Source organism: Hyperolius riggenbachi, chromosome 1, assembly GCF_040937935.1.
Source record: "Hyperolius riggenbachi isolate aHypRig1 chromosome 1, aHypRig1.pri, whole genome shotgun sequence".
Taxonomy (NCBI): Eukaryota; Metazoa; Chordata; class Amphibia; order Anura; family Hyperoliidae; genus Hyperolius; species Hyperolius riggenbachi.
The window spans coordinates 494,929,778-494,953,129 of NC_090646.1; the positions used below are offsets into that span (position 1 = coordinate 494,929,778).

At 41.5% G+C, this 23,352-nt stretch overlaps 1 protein-coding gene across 2 annotated transcripts in view; it reads right to left on the minus strand.

Moving 5' to 3' along the window:
* Positions 1-23,352, minus strand: part of TXNRD2 (thioredoxin reductase 2) — a 137,915-nt gene that overhangs the window by 26,025 nt on the left and 88,538 nt on the right. For both annotated transcript variants that reach the window (XM_068243267.1, XM_068243260.1), the window contains exons 12-15: positions 22,821-22,957; positions 17,741-17,836; positions 12,856-12,948; positions 1,151-1,222 (exon numbers count right to left, since the gene is read on the minus strand). In XM_068243267.1, the coding sequence (XP_068099368.1) occupies positions 1,151-1,222; positions 12,856-12,948; positions 17,741-17,836; positions 22,821-22,957 (398 nt within the window). The remainder of the gene's footprint in view (positions 1-1,150; positions 1,223-12,855; positions 12,949-17,740; positions 17,837-22,820; positions 22,958-23,352) is intronic.

Consider the following 23,352-nt stretch of genomic DNA (forward strand, 5'->3'; position numbering starts at 1 on the left):
GTGGCTGAACACAGCAATTTCTGAATTCATTTTTAAGGGTTTTCATCACATTTATCGACTATGAGAGCACTATTGGGCTCTCCATTTAGAAGCATTGAGGCCCTTATTCAATTCACTTTTCTCCTATGTTTTCTGCTAGGAGATAATTTTTCATCTTCTGTTTAAAATAACTTTTCAGCACTCTGCAAATGAAAAAGTACCAAAACGTAGGTAAAAAAGTACTGTCAAAATTATCATGAGAATTTTCTTGCCTGCTGGTGGCTTTAAAGGTATTTTATTGATAAGATTTGAAAATATCACCTAGGAGAAAGCTTAGGGGAAAAAGTGAATTGAAGAAGTGTCTCGGGTCCCAAGTTTTCTGCTAGGAGGTGAGAAGGTGAAAAAATACTGTCAAAAGTAGGTGAAAAAGTCCTGTCAAAATTACTGAGTATTTTCTTGCTTGTTGGTGGTCTAATAGGCAATTTATTGATAAGGTGCGAAAATATCACCTAGGAAAAAATATAGGAGAAAAAGTTGATAGGGGCCTCGGTCTTTTACAGTTTCCTAACATGTAGTTTATATAAGACAAAACTTAACAAGGATCTGTAAGAAAAAAATTTCCCTTATGGGGTACTTACCTCAGGAGGGGGGAAGCCTCTGGATCCTAATGAGACTTCCTCCATTCTCTTCCGTTCCAGCACTGTCAGCTGCTGAAGATCAGCTGACAGCTCCAGGATCATAACAATCCTGTGTGAGCCTTGCGCAGGCGCTAGGCAGTTTTCCTACGTGCTCAGGTGGAAATAGCCCTGCCCAACTGGAACTTCTCTACTGCGCAGGCACACAATCTCTGCTTACTCACATGTCTGTGGCTAGGTGGAAACAACAATGTCGGATTTTGAGGTGATGTGTGAATCCGCTGGCTATCTGTGAGTTGAAATTTTGCACTGTGTATTAATCAACAAACCATTAGAAACCCAGTTATCTAAGTCACTGGCTGGCCTAAACCTGTGCTGGAAAATATTAACAGCAAACTGATTAACTAATTTGCTTACATTTTAGAAAATCATTTCAGCATGCAAGAACAGTAAAGTGATGCTCACTGCCATTGACAAAACTGGGCAAGTACCCAGATGTGACTGGACTAAGGTAATGTCAGATATCATATGCTTACCTTAATATAACACTGAGTGGCATCTCTTCCAGGTACTGTGAATTCCAGTGGTTTATAGAATGCATGATAAACCTGCAGAACAAAGTGCCATCAGACTGTTATAATAAATCTACTGTCATATGTGAAGTCACAACAGTGCATCGTTTTAGTTTTTTCTTTAAAAAGAGGGTTTTCTAAGGGCAACAATATGTAGTGTTGGAACTACTGGGAAAGCGGTTCTGCACCTTATTTGGGATCAGTGGCCGCTATGCAGTGCATGTAGGGAAGCACTGGATGTCATTTCATATTTATCTCTTGCACATTGGTCCTCTCCACACTTGCTTGTCCCAGTGTTGGTCTGGTGCTTGTGTGACGTCACATCATTGCAGGACCAACAATGGGACTATGCTGTGAGTGGCAAGGAGAGGGAGTGCATGTCAGACAGAAGGAGCGGAGCACTGTACATTGTAAGAGGTAAATATAAAATACTGAGTGGTTCCCTGTGCACATTGCATGGGATGCAAGGAGGATGTCTGTACTTCCAGAAAAACACAAAAGAACAGAGAGCACAAGAGCTCTCTAACAGGCTCTCTTTGTCACAGAGTTTGTTCTAAAGACACTAATCACTTGACCTGAGTAAGTGGGCAAGAACCTGCAAAATGCGTGGTCTTTTTAGGGTGTTCATTAAAATAACTTATTTAGTCCTTTTAAGTAATGTATCCCATGTATATGAGATGATCCTTCTAACTCCAGACAATTTTAAACAGATATTTTTTATCCTCCACCCCTATATATTGGCATGGGGTAAGGCAAATTGGAGAGAGCATAAGAGAACGGCACTTCCGTTTGGAGATGGCTTTGTTACAGCAAGTTGGATTTGGCAAAAACAGTGGGTGGAGGGGGCACTCAGCTGGGGCTACATGGCTATAATGATCAGTTGGACTCCAAGTTAGCTCCATCAACAGTAAGTATCAAACACTGTAGGAGGCGCCCTTAAGTCTCGTTATAAAATACAATATCAATTGATCACAGGTAAGCGTAGTGCGTCTTACCTGTTATGAAGGCTCGTACACATAAGGATCATATAAATTGAGTTTATTTATAGCACTATGGACTGGACAACACGTTTCGCGACCGCAAGTCGCTTCTTCAGGTCAAATAAAGTTCTGTTCGCTAAGTCGCTTCTTCAGGTCAAATAAAGTGCTGTTCGCTAGAGACGTACAGCGTGGTCGCCCACGCTGTACGTCTCTAGCGAACATCACTTTATTTGACCTGAAGAAGCGACTTGCGGCCGCGAAACGTGTTGTCCAGTCCATAGTGCTATAAATAAACTCAATTTATATGATCCTTATGTGTACGAGCCTTCATAACAGGTAAGACGCACTACGCTTACCTGTGATCAATTGATATTGTATTTTATAACGAGACTTAAGGGCGCCTCCTACAGTGTTTGATACTTATTAACACCCCACTACATGGGGTTATACTTACTGTAAGTTCATTATAGTAGTATTTTTTCCGTGAGCGGCGACCGACAAGGCCGAGTGGAGACGGTACTTCGCCACATGTTCTGATGGTGGTTGCCTAAACAGCAACCCAGAATTGTGAGTATATTTTATCTACAATAGATCATCTCACGCAATGGTAATACACGATATCGGGCTCCCGGTGTCCCTGTGTTTTTTATCTCTACTAGTCTTACTCCATCAACAGTACACTGGTCTCAAGAGTTATGCTTCTATTTATCTTTTTTTTCCCCTTGCTGCTGTCACTTACAGTAAATATGGCAGATATGACAGGTTTTGGACTAGCCCACCTCCTCACAAGCTCTTCTCAGTATTTCCTTTATTCTTTGCAAATGCACTCCCTGGAAGGGATCTATACAAATACTCATTTGCATTTATTTGGCATTTGAATTGAGCAGCTGCCATCCAGTAAGTGCTTTGGAAAATAAAGAAAACTCTGAGAATCCCCACCAATAAGGAGATAGACTAGTCCAAAGCCAGTAAGTGACATAGAAAACAAAATTATAGCACTTTTTGCACAGCGAAAATGTACATCATTTACAGTACTGTATATGTATTTTCAATTTTACACATTTTCATGATAGTGGTACATTAAGCTATATTATTATAAAATATATTGGAGTATGTCATGATGTTTTTGTGCAGGTGTTCTACATGTGATACATGCGAATATTGCAGCACTGTCCTGCTATTTGCTGGTAATCACACTGCACTCATCACTTTAACATATCAGCCCATAGCAATGGCTTAACCTAATAATATGTTTGTGATTTCACACAGCTGTGTGTGGTCATCGTTCTGTACTTAGTGCAATTTGGATTTTCTCTAGTGAAGATGTAAGATGCTGCTCATCACATCTTCATCACATCTTTACTAAATCAACCCAACTGTGTCATTTTCAAGCTAGAACTGTAAAAATAACTCCTGGAAATCATTGGGAAAAAGAACATATTTCATAAATGAGTCCCTTTGCTTTGTACCTAAACATCATCACGCAGTTCAGAGCTCCAACTTCCAAATACCTTGTAGAAAATGACAAGATGACTACGATGGTAGATTGCTAACAAAAAGGGGGGCATAAACTGACACATTAAAAAACATTCCTATCAAATTGAGCTTCAGACCTCTCTGAACAGTCCAATGACTACTCTCCTATAATAAAAGCTGATAGGAGATATTAGAGACCATCAAAATGGTGTAGGTATGAAAGGAGCTCATCACTCCTCACTTCACTGAAAATTCAGAACAGGAAAACCACATTAGATGGTCTTTTTACTTTGAAGGCAACTCCAAAGCGATCAGGCAATTTCTGGTTCATTGAGAAAATAAGAATCTGCAAGAATTGGCCTGCTCATAGTCACGAGTGCAATGCTGCTACAGGCAGCATAATTCTCCACCAACCTTTGACTCAACATTCTACACTGTGTCCTCTAGATTTTGCCTGAGGTCCCAGGCTGATCTGGTTAGTCTCATCTCGATTGTCGAGAAAAACGTCACAGAGCCCCTGCAGCTATCACTCAGTCACAGGCTGTATCCATGTGTCAATCAAGCAACTGAAAGAGGAAGGGGGGCCGGATAGATGACATTTATGTCATATGTAGCTTGCAGGTGGTGTTAACTCACTTAAAGATTAATGAGCAATTCATAACATAAGTGGAAAAAATGATAATAGCAGCTCTGGCAGCATTCATCCTGTAAAAGCAGTCAGCTGCTGAATCGTGGGACATATCGTCACCATCTGCTGTGATACATGGCCAGATAGGATTTCAGGGTGGATGAGCAATGCATTGCTGATGTATTTTAAACACAAAATAACTGGTGACAATGGCAGGTATTATCACATTCATTGTTTTTTTATTTTTTTTTTGTTGGTATTTCTACTCAATAAAACTAGTGCAAGTTTAAAGCTAGTTGCATTTAGCTTAAAAAAACAAAAACATTTTTTTAGCTAGAAAACATTCACAATTTTCCTGGTTTCCGCATTAGAAACACTACCTACAGTATATCTATAGATTGCTGTATATTGAATGTAGCCCTGCCCTTCCAGTGTAGCCCTGCCCTTCCAGTGTAGCCCTGCCTAGGCTGATTAGATGCGGAATTCTCTTCCCCCCTACTCCCAAAGCATTTTGAAAGACCAGATATATCTAGCACTGGCTTTTGAACTCTTACTAACAAAACATTCTGCAGAGCTGCACATGACAGGACCCAATATGTCATCACTTATGATAAATTTCATAATGTAAATAAAAGTGAGGAAAGATCTCACAATGGACAAACACTCACCAATAAATGTATACATTTATATTGTAAAAAATTAAGCAATTTTATTCATTATGTTATTTTCACTGCAGATCTTTAATTTCAGTTGCATGTGGTATGTTTTAATGCACAACTATAAGATTAACATTGCTTCAGGATGTGTTGCTTCAAAATACATTGAACACTGCAGTAGGTAAAGGAATACCACTGCTTTGCATCATCAGGGAAAATATCAGGATGGAGTTTAGATACTATCCCTGTGTTTGTGTGAGTGTTTTTCAGGTTGTCTGGTAACCTGCCCAATGTAAATCACGTTACATCACAGTACAAGTCCAGTGTTTAGGTAAAAAAACAAAAAGAAAAAACAAAACAAAAAAGGATGCAAGCCATCCTCTATTATAAAACCCCTGTGTCTCTGCGTCCTGTCCCAGTGTGTGTCCCTGCTTCCAGACTTGACAGTTTGCTGTTTTAGAACCTCACTGCATTGTGGGAAATAACAGCTGCTTCCAACTGCCAAGCAATCAGGATCTCCCTGTGTGCATATACTTCAAGCGAATCTGAACTGAGTAAAATTATTTCAAATAAACACATGATGTACCTGCAAATAATATTACATATTTACCTCGCCACCAGTTATTCTCAGAAGCTGATCAGTTTCTTCTTACAAGGATTCCTTCCAGGTGTGACAAGATTTTGTCAGAACTGAAATATATCAGTTTTTGTCAGCTTTATATCAGTTGCTGTCAGTTGCAACTGAAAGGACTACTGATGTGCAAGGCAATGTCTATGTTACCCTATGGCTCAAGTAGGCAATATTACAGTTCAACAGTGTGCTGACCCAGAAGCTGTTATGGGGTAATGGCCATTTTTAAAATGGAGGACGGAGAATTCCATTGATCACATACAGGACGCAGGAGAGGAGAAAGAAATGTATGAGTAGACTACACAGGAGGTATGTACGAGGCATGTATGTTTATGGTTTGCTTTCAGACAGTGGTGGGAGATGGGTGAGCAGGACGCATCGGTATGCGAGTTGCCGGGGTTTAGCGGCCATGGCCTAGTGCCCATTTTTTAATGGGCGGGCCTTTTTACTGGTTTTGTAATATTTTGATAGAATTAATTACCTCAACTTGCAGGCAGCAAAGTAGCTTTGTACCCTATATCAATTTACAGTTATGTGCCCAAGAGACATTGCTAATTTATTTGGGGCCTGTCCTGCTTCGTAGAGTGACGTGCCACACCACCCGAGTCTATCATTATAGCCCAGGCTAGGAGGACTGCAGCTGTAGGAGATGAAGAGGATGGAAGTTGGAGGTTGCATTTGAGCTGCAAGGTGAGTATAGTTCCAAGTTAAATACAAATTGGTAATTGAATATATATATATATATATATATATATATATATATATATATATATATATATATATATATATATATATATATATATATATATATATATACACACACAAGCTGGAATTATTTGCATCTCATTTACCATCTTTACTGCCTAATTAAGTTGTTTGGGGAGCACACCATCTAACTGCTATTTGGGGGAGGCAGAATCAAATCAATGTTTGGGGGACATGCCTGCTTAATTGTGTCATTTTTAGAAATGGTAGACGTGGAAAAAACTACACTCTACTACAGTGCTAATAACAGTACAAATTACACAGCCCTTCTATGTGGAAGTGAACAGTAGTTTGAACCAGGGCTGTGGAGTCGGTACAAAAATCATCCGACTCCGACTCCTCAGTTTTTGAAACCACCGACTCCAACTCCAGGTACCCAAAATGGCTCAACTCCGACTACTCGACTCCGACTCCTTACTCTAATACTTACCAGGGCAGTGGATTTTGTACAAAAATCATCTGACTCCGACTCCTTAGTTTATGAAACCATGACTCCGACTCCAACTCCGACCCCAGGTACCCAAAATTGCTCAGACTCCGACTCCTCGACTCCGACTCCACAGCCCTGGTTTGAACATTGTGTCCTTCTTTCAGGGGTTTAGCTGGATTTCCGGTTTCAGAAGCCCCTGGCATGCCCCCTCCCACCTTTGTCACACCAACTCTACCTGATTGACCATGCCCTCTACCAACCTCCTAGTAATGCCACTGCCTGGCCTCTGCAGCAGTACTGAAGACTGGTAGTGATCACATGGCCAGGGGAGGATGAGGCAGTAGTCACGTCCCTGCAAAAAGTTTCTAGTTTCTGGAGCTAGCTATTTCCAGTAGTACTATCATCCCGTAGGTTGACACTAGGTGGCACATGCATACAAAAGTGTGGCCTAGTGTTAGTCTATGGGCAATAAGGACTGCAGAAAACAGAATGGTTGCTGTTGTACTTGTTTTAGGAACTGACAGCTGACACCATGTTAAGAATAGGCCTCACCCTCTAATACTTACAGAAGGCATATACTGACATGGGGTAAGATACTTATGGCACTGTTAAACTAGTCAATGCTAGCTTACTGTATAATCTGGCGTATAAGACTACTTTTTAACCCTTGAAAATCTGAAAAAGTCAGGGGTCTTCTTATACGCTGGGTATCATTGATGCTGGGTGATACGCCCTATCCTGTTACCGACTCTCAGATCTCGCTGCTGAAGACTATAGTGAAGTGGCGAGGCAGAGAAGGAGGTAAATAAGGTACAAGGGCGGGCCAGAAGGGTTAAAGAAGCGTGTTTTATGGGCACAGCGCAATCTATTCTTCCATACTGCTCTGATAAGGTGGACAAGGAGAGCTGACCAATCCACTTAGGGAGAGAGAGAGTGGACCAATCCAACCATTCAATTGCCTATATACTGTTATATACTGGGTACCACATACAGTACAGCACCTGTATCTGTTCATACCAGCATATAATGTTTTTTTAATTTTTATTTGGTGGGTGTTGGAAGAGGGGTAGTCTTATACGGTGAGTATATCCTAAACTCTATATTTTAACCAGAAAAGTTGGGAGGTCATCTTATACGCCGGAATATACGGTAATTCTGAGGGCTCGTTTCCACTATCGCGAATCTGCATGCGTCCAACGCATGCAGATTCGCACATGTAATGCAAGTGGATGGGCCTGTTTCCACTGTAGCGTTGTTGAGGTGCGTTTTTTTCAGCGGTAAAAAAACGCACAAAAGAGCCAACGAATTCGCCTGCGAGTGGAATGCATGCGAATCGCCGCTAATGTATTTAATAGGAAATTCGCATGCGGCTATGGTATGCGAATTTTCATGCGAATTCGCATGCGAATTCGCATAGGTACCAATGTAATTCAAACAGGGAGTGACATGGTTAATTTCGCATATACCCTCACCTATGCGAATTCGCATGCGAATTCGCGGCAAAAACCGCGCAAAAATTCGCATCCGCATGCTAATTCATGGAATTTCAACAGCGGTGGAATCCAGGCGATTCTGCACCGCAATAGTGGAAACGAGCCCTGAGGGTTTTTAATGTCCTTAGATGTTTCGTTTTTATGGAAGAAGTTTTTCACTTATATAGCCAGGGAAAGTAAGCATCCAATCGGATGCCAGAATACCAAGCTTTACTTTCTCATGCCTACACTAGCCCTGTCCAGAAGTGTTACTTTCTGTCAACAGATGAGAATAAGAACCTATCTTCACAATTCAGTCAAAGAACGACACAAAAAGTAAACTTCTACAATGCAATTTGCCAAAAGTCCTTGTTTTGTATGTACTTGTACTGTACAGAAGTGTATTTTATATACTTTAACTGTGCTAGAGTGCATGTACTCACATGACTGTGGTAGTGTAGTGGCATTAGAGCAGCCTTTCTCAAACTTTTTACCCCAGAGGAATCCTGCAAATAACTTTTGAATCTCATGGAACCCCTGCAAACAATCTTTTGATCTTGAGGAACCCCTGCATTTGTTTTGCAGGAGGCATGGTCTTAAAGCGGAATATAACCCTGCATTTCAACTTTGCTCTAAAACATTATTTACAGCATATTATATGCAACCAGCATTTTTTTTTACTAGACCAGCATTGGAAGGGTTACACACAGAGCTTTAAAGTTCTTTGGAGAGAACTGCAGACGCATCTTAAGCTTACATAGATACATTTAACTAAACAGAATGTAACAAGTGAGGAATGTTACACACTCTTTGGCTGTCCTCCAGCTCTTGCACAGTCAGAGAGAGTGAGTCACATTCCACAGTTGTTACATTCTGTTTAGTTAAATGTATCTATCTAAGCTTCGGATGCGTCTGCAGTTCTCTCCACCGAACTTTAAAACTCTGTGTGTAACCCTTCCAATGCTGGTCTAGTAAAAAAAAAATGCTGGTTGCATATAATATGCTGTAAATAATGTTTTAGAGCAAAGTTGAAATGCAGGGTTATATTCCGCTTTAAGTAGGTGAGGCAGTTTATTTCCCTACCCCTTATTACACTGCCACTCATTATACTGTCTCCTTATCCTAGTACTTTTTATTAATGTGCTCATTATTATTCTGATCTCCAATTTAGTGCTTCTTTTCACAGTACCCTCTTTTATAATGTGCTCTATTATACTTCCCTAATGATGGAGGAAAATGCCAAGGAACCCCGGCAGAGTGCTCAAGGAAACCTGGTTGAGAAAGCCTGCATTAGAGTAAGGCTGTCCATACACTATTACGTTTCTTGGGAAATCAGGCTAATTGATTAGTACTACCTCGGTATTAATTGTCTGTCAAGATTATAATACTGTGCCATAGATATCAGATCACATTTCAGCAAAAATCTGATTTATTTTAGACTAGAATGTCACCCTTACTAATTTTGCACCTCCTCACTAACTTTGCAGTACACATTATGCTGCTCTCAAACAACCACTGCTAAATCCCTGATCAAGTTTCAAAAAAGTAATCTAAGAGTGAGCTCGTTCTTATAGATTTTTGCTTGATTTAAAATTATCACTTCAAACACCAAATCTAAAAAGGGTCCATTCACACCTAAAATCGCTAAACGCAAGCGCTAAGTGATTTTCTGGCATTTTCCAGCATTTTTTATGAGTACTTTCGAAGCGATTTTTCACCGTATAGAAAGCGTTTTTTCAGTGAATAGCTAATACTTAACATTGAAACGCCAATCGCTCAGAATTGCTCAGAAAATGCTGCATGCTACACGATTGTGTTTCAGCAAAACGCTGAATGCTTAGATGAGAACAGAACCATAGACAATACATTGAACAAGTGCTTTTTTGAAACGCTAGCGATTTTAAGCGATGCTGAAAGCGCTAGTAAAGCGCACAAGTGTGAAAGGGCCCTAAAACATACAGTGGTGTGAAAAACTATTTGCCCCCTTCCTGATTTCTTATTCTTTTGCATGTTTGTCACACTTACATTTTTCTGCTCATCAAAAACCGTTAACTATTAGTCAAAGATAACATAATTGAACACAAAATGCAGTTTTAAATGGTTTTTATTATTTAGTAAGAAAAAAAACTCAAAACCTACATGGAGCTGTGTGAAAAAGAAATTGCCCCCTGAACCTAATAACTGGTTGGGCCACCCTTAGCAGCAATAACTGCAATCAAGTGTTTGCGATAACTTGCAGCGAGTCTTTTACAGCGCTCTGGAGGAATTTTGGCCCACTCATCTTTGCAGAATTGTTGTAATTCAGCTTTATTTGAGGGTTTTCTAGCATGAACCGCCTTTTTAAGGTCATGCCACAACATCTCAATAGGATTCAGGTCAGGACTTTGACTAAGCCACTCCAAAGTCTTCATTTTGTTTTTCTTCAGCCATTCAGAGGTGGATTTGCTGGTGTGTTTTGGGTCATTGTCCTGCTGCAGCACCCAAGATCGCTTCAGCATGAGTTGACGAACAGATGGCCGGACATACTCCTTCAGGATTTTTTGGTAGACAGTAGAATTCATGGTTCCATCTATCACAGCAAGTCTTCCAGGTCCTGAAGCAGCAAAACAACCCCAGACCATCACACTACCACCACCATATTTAATTGTTGGTATGATGTTCTTTTGCTGAAATGCTGTGTTACTTCTACGCCAGATGTAACGGGACACGCACCTTCCAAAAAGTTCAACTTTTGTCTCGTCGGTCCATAAGGTATTTTCCCAAAAGTCTTGGCAATCATTGAGATGTTTTTTAGCAAAATTGAGACGAGCCTTAATGTTCTTTTGCTTAAAAGTGGTTTGCGCCTTGGATATCTGCCATGCAGGCTGTTTTTGCCCAGTCTCTTTCTTATGGTGGAGTTGTGAACACTGACCTTAATTGAGGCGAGTGAGGCCTGCAGTTCTTTAGATGTTGTCCTGGGGTCTTTTGTGGCCTCTCGGATGAGTTTTCCCTGCGCTCTTGGGGTAATATTGGACGGCCGGCCACTCCTGGGAAGGTTCATCACTGTTCCATGTTTTTGTAATTTGTGGATAATGGCCCTCACTGTGGTTTGCTGGAGTCCCAAAGCTTTAGAAATGGCTTTATAACCTTTTCCAGACTGATAGATCTCAATTACAGTACTTTTGTTCTCATTTGTTCCTGAATTTCTTTGGATCGTGGCATGATGTCTAGCTTTTGAGGTGCCTTTGGTCTACTTCTCTGTGTCAGATAGCTCCTATTTAAGTAATTTCTTGATTGAAACAGGTGTGGCAGTAATCAGGCCTGGGGGTGACCACAGAAATTGAACTTGGATGTGATAAACCACAGTTAAGTTAATTTTTAACGAGGGGGGGCAATCACTTTTTCACACAGGGCCATGTAGATTTGGAGTTTTTTTCTCACTAAATAATAAAAACCATCATTTAAAACTGCATTTTGTGTTCAATTATGTTATCTTTGACTAATAGTTAACGTTTTTTGATGAGCAGAAACATTTAAGTGTGACAAACATGCAAAAGAATAAGAAATCAGGAAGGGGGCAAATAGTTTTTCACACCACTGTATAAAAGTTAAAGAGTAACTGTCAGGCTGCAGAAGCTAATTTAAACCTCTATTCTCCTGTGTTAAACAGTTTAGAAGGAAGCCCAAAAGCCATTAGTGAAGATAAAAATCTCAGTTACCTTTGATGTGTGCTTATCAGCAAGTCTGTTATAGACCCATAAGGACGCAAGCCGCATACTAAACTGCAAAGCATTCTGGGGCCCTCCCCTCGGCTGCTAATGAGACGTTACAGAAGCTTGTAATCAGTCCAGCGTGTAGCACTGATAAATCTCGGGGCAGAGTACTCTGCAGGAGTCAGCTATTGTTCCTAGCCACATGGCTCATTAATATTCACTGCACACTGTGTTGTTCAAATAGGAGCTTATCTGTGATCAGGAAGCAGGCAGGACATGACGACACATTTGACAGAAAAACATGGAGCCTGCCATGAGCTGTCAGGAGCATCTATCTCTGCATATACTATATACAAATTCTGTGAAATCCAAACGTAGACAGTGAAATGCATATGTAATGTAAGTACAGCCAATCTTTAGCTACTGATATATGTGTTTATTTTCTCTGAGACCTTATACCTAACAGCTCCTCTTTAACAGAGTTTCTTCGAGGACCAGATAAATGTCGGCGGTGCTATGTACTGTGCTCTGTCATTGTTATCTAAATACAGAAATAAATAAAATTGATAAGGCAGATGTAGGCGGGGTGGGGTAGGGAGTGGAGATGTTTACAAGGTTAGCTGTATTACCGTAACTTTGTACTAGTTTTGTACTAATGCACATACAAAACGATCAGCTGCAGTAAAGAGAATAGATCAGCACTTTTGCTGAAATCTTATTTAATATTGAGAGGTATCAGGAGGTGAGTGATCAATGTAAGGCAGCTATCAACCTTCTACTATGTCTAGTAGTGTCTGCCAAAGACATGTTCCCATTTATAGCCACTTCAAGTCATTTTTTTAGATCTCACAGATTAAATTCTCCCATTTCCACCCACACACAACTAGAAATACAAGTGAAGACCGGGATATCCCAGAAGGTGCAACATTTCAATAATACCTCAATAGCATCTTCTCCATGACACGCAGAAGCCGCCTCCTCAGAAAGGCCCACACAACCATATTCTAGAGGAGTAAACACTGTAGTGGGAACCTGCAATAATAACAAATGATAAAGCCATCAGCCAACATACAAACACGAAACAATGAAATAGAGGTCCACAAATTCATTAGGATGTGCCAGATACATTCAACTTCATATGGACAAGCTGCAGGTAGGAGGAACTAGGTAGGTGCGTCTCCTCGTTGGGGAGATTTCTCCTTACTTCTTACTGAGGCCCTGTCAATGGGACAAGAATTAAGGGGGGATCTGAAATGGCACTCAAATGCCATAAAACAAAAACACCACAACTGGTAAGTTGTAAACTCCACTGCGAGCAAATACTAAAGTAAAATTGTGATTTGAGTTCTACTAAAACCTCATTATGACTATGGGTAGTTTGTACATTATACAACACTTTGCAGCACTCAACTGAGTTATTTCAGAATACAGTAAAGATTGCACAAAGATTAGCAAATACGGGTTAGGGCTGGTGCACACCAGAGCGGTTCTAAAGCGTTTTTTAAAACGCTTGCAGAGGGAAAACCGCTTGGCTAATGAAAATGAATGGGATGGTGCTCACCAGAGCGGTTAGTTTTTTCCACAAATGCAAACTCGGGGGCTGCAGCAGTTTTTAGATTTCTGAGGCGTTTCTGCCTCAATGTTAAAGTATAGGAAAGTGGAAAACAGCTCTAAAAAACGCTACATCAGAGCGGTTTTCCAGGCATTTTTGTTACAGAAGCTGTTCAGTAACAGCTTTACTGTAACAATATTTGTAATCTGCTACACAAAAACGCTCCAGAAAACGCTAGGCATGTTTAGAAAACGTCTCTAAACATGCCTAGATTCGCTCTGAAATCTGCTTCAAAAACCTCTAGCGTTTTTAGGATCTGCTAGAGGTTTTTGGTGTGCACTGAGCCTTTATGTTGACTTCAGGCCTGTGCACACATTCACAATTAGACATTTTTTTTCCCTCCCTGGAGTCATGGTACACATTAGTGTTACAAGGTCACAGGTGGAAAGGGGAGCAGGCGTTGTTATGTTTGGTGTTATCGCTCTCATGCTCTCTCATACTGGTCACTGGAAGATCAACATGGTGCCTCATGACAAAGAACTCACTGAGGGTCTTAAAGAAAGAATTGTTGCTGTACGAAAAGATGGCCTAAGCTATAAGACTGCCACACCCTGAAACCTATTTACTTAGACTCCGTTCACACCTAAAACCGCAAAACGTTTTGCGGGAGTGATTTTTCCGCGCTAAACGCAGAAAAATCACTGGAGACTGCAGCGATTGCGATTAGCGGTGCTATCCAGGCTAATCGCGACTCGCTGATTTTTCATACTGTATGTACTGCTTATATATGGCATCTTGCCTCGCCAGATTTGTTGCTCTTACTCTATGCCCCTTTATTCTTGAATATATCCATGTTTTACATAATTTGTAATTGTATATGTTCTTTGCATTTGATATACATGGGTCTATAAGTCTATCTCAGTGGTCCCTGCCATAGTGATTTACTTGCTGGACTCCCAGCCTATTTACATTTGCATCCACAGTGAAGCACTTGTTTAAAACATTTACTGGCACTTTTCTGGGTTTACTTCCCGTGCGTTCCATTGGCTGGGAGCGCTGACTTCCGTGGGCTCCAGCTACCCACACCTATCAACCTGGCATTGTACACATGCAATCATGTGTCCACTCCAGCCACTACCTGACTGATGTATTTATAAGCTGGGTGCTCACCACACAATGGGTAGAGCATTAGTTTGCCTCCCTCCACCCCAACTCTGTTGCTGCAGGTTAATCTTTTACAGGTGGATTCCGTCCTGGGGTATAGTATGCTCTCTATCACTGTGTATTGCCTATCCATCATTATGCATTGCCCTATTATGTATTCCCTCACGATTTCTTCATGAGCATATATAGGTGGATCTCATCTTTGTTCATGCACTTTATATATCTTTACACAATTGTTTTTTTTTTACCTTGCACTTTGGTGGTTATTCTCGCAGTACATTTACTAAGGGCTCTTTCACACTAGAGGCTGCGGTAGAAAAGGCTGAAAGTCAGCCTTTTGCTTAACGCCAATACATAGCGTTTTCAAAGCCTTTTGAAAGAGTTTTACAGCCCATATGAAAACGTCCTTTTTTTTTTCTTCTATAAAAATAAGTGAACAAGATAGCTGTAAAACGCTTTGAAAAGGCTTTGAAAACGCTGAAGTTGGCGTTTTCCATTGACTATCATTGAAACGCCAACAGCCAACTTCGGCTGTTAACAGCCCTGAAAAAGCTCCTGGGAGCGTTGAAACGCAACGCTCCAAAACGCTGAGTTAGATGTGAAAGGTAAAATGAAAGTCTATGGACTTTCTTTTACCTAGCAAAACACCAACTTCGGCCGTGGCGTTAAAACGCCGAAAAATCCCTCTGGTGTGAAAGGGCCCTAAGACTTGGGTCTCAGTTTCCACTTCTCATGCTCTGAGGTGGAGCAATTATCTGCGCCCGTCCCCATCTTCTGCTCCTGCTTCGGGTTTTTCCTTGATTAGGCGGCGGCTCTACCGCCCTCCTCTGGCTTCCTTGTTTGCCGTTGCATAGCAATGGCAAACATCCATTGTCACAGCGGCTCTTCTGAATCCCGAAGCAGGAGCAGAAGATGGGGATGGCCGGAGCCGCAGGCAGTCTCTGTGGAGAGGTTTCCACAGAAGGCTGCACGCATTAAAGCTAATTTCAAGATGCAGAAGGATAAACTTTATTGCTGGACAGAATAGGAACGAGAGCGGTAGTAATTTACTGCAGCGAGTCACGTGCTCTCCACTGTTATGTGGGGAAGCACGTAGTAATATAGTGTGTCAATAGGAAAGGGGAATCCCCCTCTCATAATAAGCTAATCCACTTTGGCGTCAGTTTGTTAAGGGGACACTGCCTATAGGGTAATTCAAAATAAAATGACTACACACAGCAATGATATTTACCCTGCCCGTCCTTACACCTGTTAATATATCATTTTTACTGTTGCCACAAATTACCATAGTCTAATAGTATTCATTTAATGAAACTGAGGATAAAGGTCTGGACTGGCCAAGCATGTCTCCTTACTTAAACCCTATTCATCATCTGTTGGGCATCCTCAAAGGGTAGGTGAAGGAGCACAAGGTTTCTAACATCCACTAGGTTCATCATGGGGGAGTGGAATAGGATTCCAGTGGTAACCTATGAAGCTCTAGTGCAGTGGTCCTCAAACTAAGGCCCGCTGGCCGAATGTGGCCCCCTAAGACTTTTTTAACAGCCCCACACACACAAAATGTATTGCTTATAGATGCGGTCAGCTACATCTTTAAATATTGGTGGTCCGCATATAGAATAGCAGTGCTGGCACCACCCATCCACATGGAAGCCAGAAAGCAGAAATTTGTAGGTTTCCAATCAAATTCCACATCAGGTGACACTGCTGTCTAATTGAACTGCAGGTTGTCACCTGGGCATGCTTCACTGTCTGGCCCGCAAAGACTTCTACATCATTTTATGTATACTACGGCCCCCAGCAGTCTGAAGTATGTTGACCCGGCCCTCGGCCCAAAAGGTTTTGGGACACCTGCTCTAGTGAATGCCATGACCAAAAGAGTTAAAGCAGTGCAGGAAAATAAAGGTGGGCAACCAAAATAAAAACTTCAGGCACAATTTTGCTATTCTTCTCTTAGGCGTGTACTCTATTTTATTGCCAGAAGTTTAAACATTAAAGAGAGTCTGAAGCGAGAATAAATCTCGCTTCAGACCTTATAGATAGCAGGGGCATGTGTGCCCCTGCTAAACCGCCGCTATCCCGCGGCTTAACGGGGGTCCCTGATCCCCCAAATCCCCTCCGTAATGCGGGGGAGCGCTTCCTGGTTGGAGCAGGGCTAACCGCCGCAGCCCTGCCCCACGCGCGTCTGCCAGCGCGTATCTCCGCCTCTCCCCTGCCCCTCTCAGTCTTCCTTCACTGAGAGGGGCGGGGGAGAGGCGGCGATGCGCCGCTGACAGACGCGACTGGAGGCAGGGCTGCAGCCGTTAGCCCTGCCTCCAGGAGCGACCAAGTCTGCGACCAAGTGTCGCAGTGGGGGGTTTGGGGGTGAAGGGACCCCCGTTTAGCGGTGCTATAGCGGCGGTTTAGCAGGGGCACACGTGCCCCTGCTAACTATGAGCTCTGAAGCGAGATTTATTCTCGCTTCAGAGTCTCTTTAATGGCTGTGTGTTGAGTTATTTTGATGGGACAGTAAATTTACACCGTTATATTATTATAATTTAGTATTTATATAGCGCCGACATCTTCCGCAGTGTTGTACAGAGTATATATATTGTCTTGTCTTTAACTGTCCCTTAGAGGGGCTCACAATCGAATCCCTACCATAGTCTTATGTCTATGTATGTATCATCTAGTGTATGCATTGTAGTCTAGAGCCAATTTAGGTGGAAGCCAATTAACTTATATGTATGTTTTTGGAATGTGGGAGGAAACCGGGGTACCCGGAGGAAACCCACACAGGCACGGGAAAATCATACAAACTCCTTGCAGATGTTGACCTGGCTGGGATTCGAACCGGGGACCCAGCGCTGCAAGGCGAGAGCGCTAACCACTAAGCCACCGTGTTATACAAGCTGTGTGCTGACTAAAGTGCCATTTCCTCAGTGTTGTTCCATGAAAAGATATAATAAAATACTTACAAACATGTGAGAGCTGTACTCACTTTTGTGAAATACTGTAGATCTACTACTACTAGTAGACCTAAACAGGTTACCCCTCAGAGTATGATTATTGTAAAAGATGTTTTACCTAATCATGTACGGAAGAGGTAAACTGCACAAAACCACTTACACTGTCATAATCCATCAGTTCTGTAGAGCCACCAAACAAGCGCCGGGCTAAAAGTTTTCCAGCTGCGATGGCAGTAGGGGTTAGCTCTGGTCGACCCTGAAACAGAAATGTAAAAAGCCTTTACAATTGTTCTTCTTTAACTGACTGGCAAGTCTGTCAATTCTAATTTGCAAACAATGTTATCTGCTGAAGTATGTGGTACGGACACAATACATACGGTATGTACATATGCTATGCTATCCAGATTATGGAGCCATGTACAAGTGTACAGCAGATTTATTCTGTAGGCTTCCTATTTGTCATCTAGATGGACACTGCTGGCACCCATCATAGCAGCAGGAAGCAGACATGGCATCCTGGCATTCAAACAGCCAAGAGATTGAAGCAACAGATAAAAGTTCAATGCTTCTGTCCAGTGCTAATAGCTATGCAAACATCCTTGCAGATACTTGTTGCTCCACAGAAAACAATGGAAACACCACATGTGTGTTGCCTGCTCAACTGTCTCTTTCAGGGGTGTTCAAACTGTGACAGCATGACCAAGGGCTTATTGAGGGCTGGCACAGATTCACTCTACAATCGACTGCTCTACATCCTGAGGGAGTGCATATTAGGCCCTCAGGGATTCAGGACGTTGGCTAGTCATAAATATTCACAATAGAAAGTGAAGTGACAGTTTTTACTGAAAGGGTAATAGTTGCATGGACCCTCCTTTCACGGAACTACTAAGAAGACAAAATACATTTATTGTATGCCTATCATCTCCAGACACAGTTCTTTTAACTTAATATTTTTTAATGTCCGCTGTAGACATCTTTTTCAGGCAAATATCCACTGTGTGCCAAGGATCAATCCAGCAATAATTAACTCAGCACTCAAAGTGTATCTGAACTGACATGTGACATGATGAGATAAACAAGGGTACATAGAGTACTAGTCCTACTATTAATTTATCTTTATATATTTTAACGTTGTGCTGTTATGTATGCAAATGATGCAAATCAAACAGCAAGCTAAATTCAGCTCACCTGAATGGTAAACAGAAGCCAAAACACTTTTATGTGGCTGTGCAGGCAATCCCTGTTAAATAGTTGGTTCTCTGGGCTTCAAGCTAATCATTTATTTTTGTTAGGAACTGAATAAAAGAGTTTTTTTTTTACATCATACTGAGAGCATTTCACAGTCAAAATGTTACCCCTCACAATGAAAATAATATGATACACAAAGCATTTCTATATACTATTGCTACTACACATACAATTAATTATCACCTAGGTTTATTTTCAGTTCAGGTTCACATTAAGGTTGGATTTTTAAAGCAGGTTTGACCACGTTGATGGAATCTGCAAGTAGTCTATTCACTGTCGGCATGTTTCCATCAGTTTATTTGATGGGTAGATCATCAGTTGCATAGTAAAGCAACTAAGTTAGATTTCTCCTGAAATCTGATCAAGATTAAAAAAAAAATCCACTTTCTCTACGAAATTACAGTGAACACGTATCAATACTTTTCATCTTACTTTGCAGACAATTATGAATTTCCAACACAGACTGCTCAGGTATTTATTATTATTATTATTATTATTGATTTATGAAGTGCCAACATATTCTGTGACGCTGTACAAAGTTAGAACAAACATGGGGTACACAATAATACAGACAATGGTATACACCAGTGTTCAAAATACAGAGTTGGTACAAAATTCACAATCGGTGCAAAATAAAGATTTGGTAATAACAGAGAAATACTTAATATGAATAAATGTGTAACAAAACCAAGACATGAAAAATGGTGAGAGAGCCCTGCCCTTTTAATCTTCCTGTAGAAATAATAAGTTCAATTATCCACTGAGGATTGAACATTTGGTTTTATCAAGCCACTGCTGACCCATATAGGACAACCTTGGTACTGAGGCCCTCTGTTGAACTTTGCATTGTACTGCAACTCTATTATATGACCTGAAGAAGCAGGCATGCCCTGTGAAATGCGGTATCCGGCATGTCAAAAATAAACTTTAATTACACGCTTGTTTCCTTGGAGGATGTAAGCAACTACCCCTACTCCATTTTTTAAACTGTTTAAAAAGAGTCTGAAGCCAATTAAATTACCTTTTTTTCTTGTACAGTTAACTTAAAGAGACACTGAAGCGAAAAAAAATATGATATAATGAATTGGTTGTGTACTATGAATAATTACTAGAAGTTTAGCAGCAAAGAAAATATTCTCATATTTTTATTTTCAGGTACATAGTGTTTTTTCTAACATTGCATCATTCTATAATATGTGCAGATTACACAACACTCAGCATTCAAAATGATTCTTTCAGAGCAGTCTGTGAACTAATGACCTCTCCTCTGGTAGAGAAACAGTAAATAGTTCAATAACACTTCAGATAATAAAAGTCAGATAACAGCCCTCTCCACGACTTTGAAAGTCGCAGAGCTTAATTGCTTTTTTGCATAGAGATAACAACTGGAGTTTCTTAACTCTTCCTGTACTGGAAACAATTAGACTGATGTATCCGATCTTAAAGAGACTCCGTAACAAAAATTGCATCCTGTTTTTTATCATCCTACAAGTTCCAAAAGCTATTCTAATGTGTTCTGGCTTACTGCAGCACTTTGTACTATCACAGTCTCTGTAATAAATCAACTTATCTCTCTCTTGTCAGACTTGTCAGCCTGTGTCTGGAAGGCTGCCAAGTTCTTCAGTGTTGTGGTTCTGCTATGAACTCCCCCTTTCAGGCCCCTCTATGCACACTGCCTGTGTGTTATTTAGATTAGAGCAGCTTCTCTCTTCTCTCTTATCTTTTACAAGCTGGATAAATCGTCCTCTGAGCTGGCTGGGCTTTCACATAGTGAGGAATTACAGACAAGGGCAAAGCTGTTTGCAGGAAGAAAAGAGCAGCCTGAAACTTCAGTGCATGAGAGCAGAAGGGGGAAAGAAACACACAAATGATCTCTTGAGATTCAAAAGGAAGGCTGTATACAGCCTGATTGTGTATGGATGTATTTTCTATGTGTGGACATACTGTACATCAACCTACTTCCTGTTTTGGTGGCCATTTTGTTTGTTTAGAAACAAACTTTTTAAAACTGTTTTTAACCACTTTTAATGCGGCGGGGAGCGGCAAAATTGTGACAGAGGGTAATAGGAGATGTCCCCTAACGCACTGGTATGTTTACTTTTGTGCGATTTTAACAATACAGATTCTCTTTAATGTTTTATTTCTTAGCTGTACTACACATACAAATCATAATATCATAATTTTTTTTTCGTTTCAGTGTCTCTTTAACCACTTGCCGACCAGGGGTGATTTGCCTGATCTGTGCTGCGTGGGCTCTCCAGTATTATGCCAGGGCGATCAGACTTCCCTTCTTTTTTCCCCACTAGGGGGATGTCCTGCCGGGGGGGTCTGATCGCCGCCGGCCATCTGCGTTTTGCGGGGGGGGGCTCCTCAAAGCCCCCCTCCGCAGCCATTTCCGCCTTCTGCCTCCTTACCTCCCTTCCTCCCTCTCTCCGTAATGCGCAGGACGGAGTTCCGTCCTGCGCATTGAAGGATAGGCTTCCGCCTATCAGATGCCGGCGATCCCCGGCCAATCAGAGGCCGGGGATCGCCGATCTGCCTTACGGCGCTGCTTTCGCAGCAGCGCCGTATGATGTAAACAGCGGGGATTTCTTCCCCGCGTGTTTACATTTTGCCAGCGAGCCGCGATCGGCGGCTCTCCGGCTGTTCAGGGAGACACCCTCCGTGAACTGACATGGAAAGGCCGCTCGATAGAGCGGCCGTTTCCATGGTAACCCGCAGACGACTAGTTTATGCCGATCGGCGTTAGCTGGTCGTCAAGAGGTTAAAGGGAACCTAAACCCATGTAAAAAAAATTAGCTAGTTTCGTTTTTGGAGTCGTTGCAGCAATGCGTACAAAGATACGTGTTGACGCCCGCAATAGCTTCCTGTACCTGTGGGAGCAAGTGCAAAGATACGTGTGGCGGCCTGACGACTCCGAGTTGGCAAAAATGAAACTAGCTGGCGGCGGGGGACCAGAGGATCTGTAAGTGACTTCAAGGGCACAGGATGGCTGCAGGGGGCTGGTAGAAGCCCCAGGTAAGTGAATCTCATTTTTTTACATGGGTTTATATTCCCTTTAAGCATTAAGATCAAAGCTGATTCACTGTATCCCCGTGGCAGAACTAGGTATTAATTCCCCCCCAAAATCCCGGGGCAAAATTTCACGACTTTTCAGGTCATAGATTTTGCTGACCAGGGGAGGCAGAGCTTTGCGCAGTAGCTCTGCCTCCAGTCTGGTCAATCTCCGCCTCTTCCCGCCCCTCTCAGTGAAAGAAAGCTGAAAGGGGCGGGGAGAGGCAGAAATTGACTAGAGCAGAGGCAGAGCTACTGCGCAAAGCTCTGCCTCTTCCAGGAAGCAAAATTCTGCAATAGCAGAATTTTGCCCGGGGATTTGGGGGGTATAAATACCTCACTCTGCCATGGGTATGTGGCCAATCAGCTTTGATCTTAATGCTTAAGTTAACTGTACAAGAAAAAGAGGTCATTTAATTGGCTTCAGACTCTCTTTAAGTACTTCTACTTCAATCCAATAAACCCAGAAGAAAGCCACGCAAACACAGGGAATACAGAGATTCCATCCAGACAGTGTTCTGGCCCAGATGTGAACCACTGACCCTAGCGCTGCAAGAAAGAGTGCCACCCAACATGCCACTGTGTTGCCTTTTAGAGGCCTTACAGTGTCCATAACACGATGGCACAAAGGGACTTATACAATATTAAGCCAGAGGTTTTAATATTTTGGCTAATCAGTGTATTTTTAAACCAATTCCTTTGCAATTTAATTCAGGAAAGTTTGCACTTTTAGTATTTAACTATCAGCCTGAGACACAATTTTTAGGTAAACAGAGTATATATGGAAATCACATCGGAGGTGTAAAATGTTGATACATGGACCTCTATTTTGTCTGTGAGCAGTACTCCGCATTAAACCATGCTGAAGGTCAAACACAACCTACTGAAGAAAAGAAACTCAACTCACAATGACAATATTAACATGCCTGGCAACCTACCTCTGAAATGTCCCCAATAGCAAAGATATTTGGGACAGACGTGGATTCCGATTCATTAACAATGACCTTCCCAGTACTGGGTTTGATGTCAACTCCAACCTTCTCAAGATTTAGATACTTTGTTTCTGGAGCACGACCTAAAACAAAGCACATGAAACAAAACAATGGAAATCAAAGGACAATCAAAGTACAATTGCATCGCAAAATTAACAAATGTATCATAAACCACAATATTCAAGTCCCTGTCACCACGTGAAAGCACTTCTCTACTCTTATAAGACTGGTTTTGTAGAAATGTGACTACAGTATAATCAATCATAAATTAAAATTAAGAAATCTTTTTCATAATTCAAAAATTCCATTTATTCAGCAGATCTGTACATCAACAAAAGCAGGTCACTCGGAATAATTGTGTGTATGACGTTATTCAGAAGTTTGGTGTCAATGTACAAGTGGTATGTTTCCATACAGAACAGTTATCTCCATGTCTACTTTCTAGCACTTGGCCTATTCTCTATACTTCTTTTGTACC